This window comes from Cryptomeria japonica, chromosome 10 (assembly GCF_030272615.1).
Source record: "Cryptomeria japonica chromosome 10, Sugi_1.0, whole genome shotgun sequence".
Classification (NCBI taxonomy): domain Eukaryota; kingdom Viridiplantae; phylum Streptophyta; class Pinopsida; order Cupressales; family Cupressaceae; genus Cryptomeria; species Cryptomeria japonica.
Window position 1 is genome coordinate 201,241,808 of NC_081414.1, and position 8,883 is coordinate 201,250,690.

The 8,883-nt window shown below is 37.9% G+C and overlaps 1 protein-coding gene across 1 annotated transcript; it reads left to right on the forward strand.

Moving 5' to 3' along the window:
- The first annotated feature begins 7,371 nt into the window (after positions 1-7,371).
- Positions 7,372-8,631, forward strand: LOC131044460 (probable F-box protein At4g22030). Its single transcript, XM_057977788.2, has one exon. The coding sequence runs from the start codon at positions 7,372-7,374 to the stop codon at positions 8,629-8,631; it is 1,260 nt and encodes a 419-aa protein (XP_057833771.2).
- The last annotated feature ends 252 nt before the right edge of the window (positions 8,632-8,883 follow it).

The following is an 8,883-nucleotide window of genomic DNA, read 5'->3' on the forward strand; positions in this document are numbered from 1 at the left end:
GTTAACATTTTGAGTGAACATTTCTACCATTTGTTTCTGCGGGATTTTGCAAGAGCATCTGCTAGCTAAGTTTCTCCATCTTTGTAAAAATGTTGCGAAAGATTCTCCTTCCTTTTGTTTCGTATTGCACAAGGTAGTAACTGAGACATCTGTTTCTATATTGTAAGAGAAATGCTGAATGAATGCCTCTGCTAAGTCGCCCCATGACTTAATACCAGGAGGTAATTGAGAGAACCATTCCATAGCTTGATCGCCTAAGCTCTGTGGGAACAACCTCATCAAGTATGTTTCTTCTGCCGCTACCTCTATGCAAGCTGTGAAGAATTGTCTTATGTGTGCCTTGGGGTCTCCTCTCCCTCTATATTTATAAAATTTTGGCGTCACAAAGTGTGCAGGAAATGGAGGCATTAGAATGCTCTTATCAAAGGGATAAGGACATATATCTCTCATAGTGTATGTTGGTTTTGATGTACTCATGTCCTCCATCTTCTTTTGTAGATCTCTAATTTGTTGCTCCAAATTATTCTTGGGAGGAGATTGATTTCTTGTAGCATACCCCATGTTTGAAACACCCATTTGAGGAGGAGCTTGTTGCATGTATGGATGATACTGATCGTAGACATGTCCATATGGAGGTCTATATTGTTGCGGCATATATGGAGCACTTGGCATAACTTCATGTTGAGGGACCCCATATCTGTTTTGTGCATATATACCATATTCAATAGGCCTTTCATTTTCCATTGTGTTGCCCCCAATTTTGACATGAGGTCTCCTTGTGTCAAAATTTTGAGGATGTCCTTGAGTATCTACTTGTTTTGATTGATCCATACCTTGAGCATGTGATTGAGCATATCTATCCACAGAAGGCCTCCATGATGGTCTTTGAGTGTAAGTATCATATGTTTGAGCTTGTGTATGTGGGATTGCTGGTTTTTGAAGCAAAACTGATGGTGACTCAGGCATCATATTCTGTCCTCTATTTCCTCCACTATTTGGTCTCCTTTGATCCATGTTGGGTTGAGTTTGTTGTGAGGGTCGACTTTCCATAAGTTGAGATAAGTCAAAATCATGCGGTATTTTAGCTCCACTTTGTGCCATCATGTGTAAAAAGTATTGACGATCTCTCCTCATTATCTCTTCAACCAATCTATTGAAATGAGGATTCATTATGGATTCTTCTATGTCTGCTGATAGTATTGAAGAGTTGTCCACATTGTCATTGTGCGTAGCATTGTTGTTTATAGTGTTTGCGCTTTCCACATTTGGATTGTTTCTATAAACATTCATGTCTGGTAATGTAGTGTGCTCAGGATTGTAGAATAGATCATTGTCATACTCATAAGAACTCATGTTTGCGGATTCTTGAGCTTCTTTAGCTATTCTCCTAGATTTTTGAAGGCGGGTTTCAACCATGAACTAGGTGTTTGACCAAGATGTGAGAGACTAGATGAAAAATATGAAAAGAGTATGGAAGACCAAGAGTTGTATGGAGTGTAAATGAATCTTGAGGTGTACTTGCAATGTCCAAAGTGTAAGACCAAATATGTAAGTAGTAGAGTAGGTGTGACTTCCAAAGAGAGGATCGTTTCTCTTGATGAGGTAAGCTGACCTTGACTCTAAGTAAGACCAAATGAGACCCAAAGGTAAAAAACCTTGATGAGGGACCACTTAGCAAAGTGTAGTTGTATGTAGTGTGTTGAAAAAGTATAGTGAGGACACGCAAGTGACCTTTTTGACTCAAGTTTAGACAAGTATGAATGTAAAGTGAGATGTGAAGCAATGATGGACTGTATGAAACCCTAGAACAAGCTGAATGCTAGATGAAACCTGAAGAGACAACCTAGGAAGCTCAAGTATGCCGAAACTGATTTCTTTTGTTTGCTTGACTGTTAAAGTTTTCAATTCCTGACACAGACGCCTCTGTATACTTCACAGACGCGATTACCAGACGTAGACGCTTCTCTGTTTGACGCAGACGCGGACAAAGACACAGACGCTATTCTACACTTCACAAACGCGATTATATGATGCAGACGCGGTTAAAACAGACACAAACGCATTTCTATAACCTTAGTGCAATTTTTCCAATATGTGAAGTTGTTTTGTTGTGACCAAATCCGACTGTTTGATTGTTTTTTGTGACAAGAGGACACAATATTGATGACTCAATGTTTGCAAACTGTTTAGACTCCAAAAGTGTGTTGTTTGATGTAAAAAGTTTTGCATACACTTGAAGACACAAAAGACACAATGTTTTGTTGTTTGGTCTTGATTGTTTGAATGTTTAACATAAGTCAAGCACAAATCTTAGGGCTGGCCAAGACAATAGTTGTTGATCCCACATAGGGTTTTACCCCCGAGGCTATGCTATTCAGAGCGGATACTTAGATGCTTGACCTCACTGGCTCCACCATCGGCACTCACTTCTCGGGTCAGCCAAGCATCAGTCCCCATGAAAACTCCCCATGGCGAACTTTGTATCTCTACTAAGAACCGTATGTGTGTGGGCTGCTACCAGAGGTCCGACCTCCTGCCTCAACAACTAGAAGGATTTGGGCTTCTAAAACAAAAAGGTGCTAGTAAGGGCATCCGCTCGTGTGGCCATACATGCGGCACTTTCAGCTCTGTAAATACAGAAGGCTCCCAGCCGGTAGGGGTTACACCCTAGAAATGATCAAATAAATTTGATCAAACGGGTTTATGGGGAGACATAGTGTCGGTATGAACTAATCAGCACACGTTATTCATAGTTTTCACCATGAATACATTTGATTATAGTGGCTTGGAAGAAGATGGCTTTTCTTTTGCTACCACTTGGGTCGTTCTCTTCTCACTAGTAGTCCTAATGACCACACGGGAAGACAGGCCCTCTAAAGATTAAACAAAAAGAGCCTATTGCTCAAGACACAAAAGACAATGATTCAATTTTAGTGCACCAATGGAAGTGTTTGCTAAGCTATGAAAACAAGGCACACAACAAAATTACAAAACCCTAGCCAAGGCCCTGCAACAAAATTGTTAGTAGTTTGGGTTGTTTCAAATGATAACCCCTTCCTACAAGCACACAAGTTAGGTAAATTTTAGAAAACCCAAAAAGACTTTGTGAAAAAGGGGCCTTCAACAAAAATGTTTTTGCCTCCAAAGCAAGCTGCACAAACTTGGTTAGCTAGATCTGCAAGGGTTAGCCGAAAATAAACCAGATCTGAAACCCTAAGTATGAAATCCGAAAACCCGAATCAAAGAAAATTGAAAAATTTGCAAAACAGAAAACACAGACGCAGTTATACCAGACACAGACGCGTCTGTATTACATAGACGTTGTTCTGTGATTCACAGACGCGCTCAGATAACGCAGACACTTTTCCCGAACACAGACGCGATAAGATCCAGCACAGACGCGGTTTTAATTCACAGACGGGGTTCCAGAAACCTGCAAAATAAATTCTGACAAAATCACAAACGCGATTCACGATATTGCAGATGCTTCTGAAACACAAAAACGCGATCCGAACGCTCGCAGACGCGGAAAAACCTAAAATGTCGTCGAAAATTGTCTGATCTGCAACTTCAAAAATGCAAAATCTGCAACAAAATGTTAAATGCAAAGGGACAAGAGTCCCACCGGGCGTGCCAAAATGTGTGTGGTGAAAATGGATAACAAATAACAACAATATTGAAAGGCTAAAATGAATCTAACCACTAAACCCTAGCCTAACAACAACAAAGATCCACCATAACATATGAAGATTACCTAAGACAATGCAAATAACTCAAAATCACAAAGATTATACCATCACATGTCCAATAGGGTTTTGATCTCCATTCTTCCTATCTCCATTGATCTTGCTTGATATATTTGCTCTCAGATTTTTGTATGCACAAGAGCTCAACAAAGAACGGAATGTGGTTGCAAGTAGGATCGTAGTGTAGCCAAGTACTCCAAAATCAGTCATTAGGGTTTGACAATGAAGAAAGCATCTCCTTAAATAGAAGACACAATAGGAAATGGAGGGTTAAGATTAAGAGGTGTAAAAAGAGAAGTCGGCTAGGATTAGAGGGTAGGTAAAAGAAATAGCAAAATAATGAAAGAGGTAGGTAGTGTATGAATTAAGAGATGAATGACATGTGTCATGTGTAGAAAAAGATAATGAATTAATTAAATAAATAAAGATTTATTTAATTAATAGAAGAAGTAGGACAATTAAATAAATAAAATATTTATTTAATTTAGGAAAGGGATAATTTAAATAAATAAATGTATTTATTTAAATAAGAAATAAGGCTAGAAGAGGATAAATGAATTAATTAAATAAATAGAGATTTATTTAATTAATAGAAGAATTAGGCTTAGATAATTAAATAAATAAAATATTTATTTAATTAGACATGACAATTTTGGGTGTCTACAATGATTATTCGGGGGGTAGTCTTTTTTGTAATGTTTCGTATACTTTGTACCCACTAATTTTGTCACTGCTGTATATGTAAGAATGGGTTTGAGCTTCGTTCTATATACTCTTTGGATGTAATGGTGCTTCCTTATATTTAATAGAGAAAAATATTTTAACAAAAATAAATAGAAAGAATTTATTACGGAAGATAAACTAAATTTCTAGAAGTGTGTGCTGCAAACACTAACACGTCTTGTACATGTGATCATTGTGCTATCGTCCAGTACATATTCTTGATGAAATGTATAATACAACCTAGAAGAAGTTTCTATATGTGTATAATGAAAATGAAGATCTCAGGGACTGTGTCAAATATATATAATAACATAATTATAAAGAGCTTAATTATTTAAATATTAAGACTAAAATTTTAAAATTAAAAAAGGAAGAATTTCAAAAGATATCACCAGACTATGCTTCATCTTTAGAAATTGAACCTGCATGTAAAGAGAAAAGAAGATAATGTTTTAGGGTGGTTATGTGAGGGCCTTTCCTCAATCAAATATCTCTTTAGGTTTTTTGACCTCCATGACAACAAATATATAAAGAGAAATATGCAAACAATTTAGAGTAATGAAGTAATACATTTTGATATAGAAAGTTCAAAGTACACTATTCTTACACTTGAAATATTCAAAGAAAAGAAAGAACCAATAGAATAATTAGAAAAAGAACAACAAAATTTGTAACAAGATCACTTTGGAATTCGACATAATACCTGTAAGAAAGATATTGTTGATTCAATTGTTTTTTTTAAACATACCTAGGAAGGTGATGATACAAAGTCTTCAAGAAAATGACTTACATAATATCTTAGAGCTTTGTTGGGTTTTGTAAGTGACATAATTTATAATAGTTGCAGTGCTTGTATTCTAGAGAGAAAAAGAACAAGTTTTTCCCCCAAATGGAAGAGTTGATAGAGTTTTGTTCAACGGAAATGCAAGCGAGAACGTTGCACTCAAATTATCCACGGGTTCAGGTAATGCTCCAATAACCACTTGAATTCAGGATTTTTGCGGACAGTAGGACATCACACATAACACCATCATTTTGAAAAACTTAAATCTAGAAAGTCAAATCCATCATGAAATTTTCAGAAACATCAAATTTATGTGTTAGGATTTTGTAATTAAAGTGTTTTATAAATTAGAGGGCTAATATGAGGACACGGTGAGGTGTGAAATTACAAGAGTGTGCAATATTTTTGGCACTACACTTGCATCATAGGAAATAGTCCTCATTGAAGAAACTAAGTAGTTTAGGGTGTGTGTAGCTCTCAATCCCTTTTCTCTTACATATGATAATTTCAATAGGATGCAATATAAGGGTTTATGTACTCAAGTATGTGGAAAAACACACTAAGAAATGTACACACACATTAAGAAATAACATAGATCTCTTAGGAGGAGATGCTTGATGGGTGGGGCTATATGTCTTAGTGCCCCCTTTGTTATTTCTTTTTTCTTTTCTTTGTTGTTAGCCAATTCTTGGTCGTTATTTCTGATATTTGTTAGTAGTAGTTGTTCTACAAACAATTTAAAAACCCTCCATTTGTTTGGATGATTGGCTTGAGCTTGAAGCCCTTGTTTTGTTTTTTGACTGATGGTTTTCCATTTGGATGTATAATGGGTTTGGGCTCTTCAACACTTGATCTAATAAAAAACATATACTATAAAACTTGTACATACACAAAAAATGAGATATAAAAATTAATTATATAAAACATGTAAGGAATAAGGAAGTATATATATATATATTTACTTTTAATTTCATTTGTTTACTTAAAAATATTATCTATTTTACTTGTAAGTATTGACAATTATTGCTTAAATTTCTTTTTCTGATTGTTTGATCTATTTATATTAAATTATTTTAATTGATAAAAAGGTAGTGCTTCTATAAATAAATATACATGAAATAATTTGTAGACCTTAAACTCCACGTTCGCAATCTTCTATAAGAGTAGAAGATCAAGTTTCATATTAAACATGGCTTGAAGGCAAACTAAAAGCTATAGTGTGAATGAGTCATTGAAAGAAAGAGAAAATAGGCGAATGAAGAAGGATCTATATTGTCAAAACATACTCTCTACATTAGTATTCTTTCATAATAAATTTGATCTATATTGTCTTAGATGAAACGAGGTTCCACAACTAGATTCCATCCAAGCATCCAAGTAGAATGGGTACCACTAAATTATCACGAAGAATGCGTAGAATTGAATCCCAAACTTACCAAAACTGGAAATGGGTCAAAATTGAATGAGGCTCCACAAATAGAATGGGTACAACTAAATTATCATGAAGAATGCGTAGAATGGAGCCCCAAACTTACCAAAATTAGAGATGGGTCAAAATTGAATGATCAAAATGAAAAAGGAAAGATTCTTATAAAGAAATAACAGTTGCGCTTCAAATTTAGAAATGAAATCATATAATGGTTAAGTGTCTATTCGAGGGCATTTCTTATCAAAAACCTTGTCTTGGTTTTCTCACCTATACTATATTGAAAGACTAACATGAAAATTATTTAAAATAATAAATTAATGGATGGTGAGATAGAAAAGTTTCAATTACGCTATGGAAACACTTGAAATAATCAAATAAAAAATAAAAAATAGAATAATGAAGGGAACAACAAAATCAGGTGGAGGCCGGGTCAAGTTGACTGGGTAAGATGATGTGACTCTCGCAAGCTCGTTCATTTCCAACGTCTCTATTGTCGACCGCAGAATAGGTCCGAGTGGAGACTAGGATCCTTTATAAATGCCCGCCCCACATTTTTATTCTTCATCTTCATAAACAGAGTAGCGGGAATCGGAATTGGGATTTCCTATAATCTGCATATTCCTAGAGCTGAGGATTGATTGTTTTCATCGAATTCATAGAGGGAAAGAGAGAAACGCGCAATTATAATTATGGAGGCTCTGAAGCTAACAAGAGCTCTTAAGAGTAACACAGCTTTGCAGACAGTGACACAGAAACATGGTCATGTAAGATTAGCGAATTATGCGAATAAATCATGGCGTATAAATCTTGATCGTCGTGAGAGTGGCCCCGCAATGATTGTGGCTTCGTTGGATGGTCCAAGCACAAGCACAAGATACCTGCAGCAGAAGCAAGCTGACTTGTTCATACGCCCGCTAACCCAGTTTCACATGGACCAAAACCCGAACAAAGATGAAGAGATGGTTGTGGCAAAGCTGCGTTTGGTGGCGGCAGCAGCGGCAGACCGGGCAGAAATGCACGGTGTCCTGGCAGAGCAAAGAGACGGATGGAACAAACTCCTCCTCGCTTCCCTCACCAACATCACGCTCGCCGCGCTCATTCTCCAGGCTTTACCCAACAACGATAGTAATAACGTTGTCGCCACACTTTTGTATGGCTTCTCCACAGCTTTGATGTGCGGTGTAAACAAAATCCAGCCTTCGCAGCTAGCGGAGGAGCAGAGAATGGCGGCGCGGCTCTTCCGTCAGCTCAACACTGACATCCACACAAACCTTGCTCTGCCTCCCCACCTTCGTCAGGACAAGTGTGCAGAATCCTTCCTCGCCAAGGCCTACAAAGCGGTGCTTGCATTGGATGAGGCTTATCCTCTGCCTCTCTTCCCCGGTATGCTCGACAAATTTCCCAAGATTGTACGACCGACAGTGTGGTGGCCTCAACATGAACAATATCATCAAACACAGAACCGACGTCCCCATACTGACAACAACACAACCATCAATGGATGGAGTGCAGAGGTAGAGGAAGAGTTGAGAGGTATTTCGGAGACGCTTAAAACTGGTGATATTGCAGAGTATGTGGGGCTCAGCCGCAAAGTACTGGGAGCAAACAGTATTCTTGCAATAGCCGGCCCGTTGCTCACTGGGATTGCAGGGGCACTGAATTTGAATGGCGCAATGTTATCTATGTCAATGGTGGCGGGCGTGTTGGGTGTTGTGGGCAACACACTCAGCCATGCAGGTCAGGTCGGAATGGTTTTTGAGATGTACAGAAACTGCGCAGGATTCTACCATTTGCTGGACTCCTCCATCTCAGACACTCTGAGCGAGGCAGATCCAGAGGAGAGAGAAAACGGAGAGCTATTCCATTGGAGATTGGCCTTGCAGCTGGGTCGCGATCCTCATTCTCCTCTTGCAGATTCTGCCTCCAAATTTGCCGGCAAGCTTTTCTGATTAATTGTTAATACACACAGACACGCCCCATTTTTTCAGGCTCCGGCCTTGTACACAGCTATACATACATGTTACATGTGATTAATCCATACAAACTCTTATCCTCACTTCAGCCTCACGTTTCTCTTGTTCTACAAGCTGCCTGATTTGTGATGCGTGATCGATGCAGTGCTCTTTTTTTTTTTCAAAGATTGTTTTATATAAACTCACCATGGAAGGCATGTGGAGCTTACAGGACGCAGCTATTCTGGC

What these genes read in the sequence shown, in the direction of transcription:
- LOC131044460 (XM_057977788.2), top strand. Translation starts at nt 7,372, where the DNA reads ATGGAGGCTCTGAAGCTAACAAGAGCTCTTAAGAGTAACACAGCTTTG.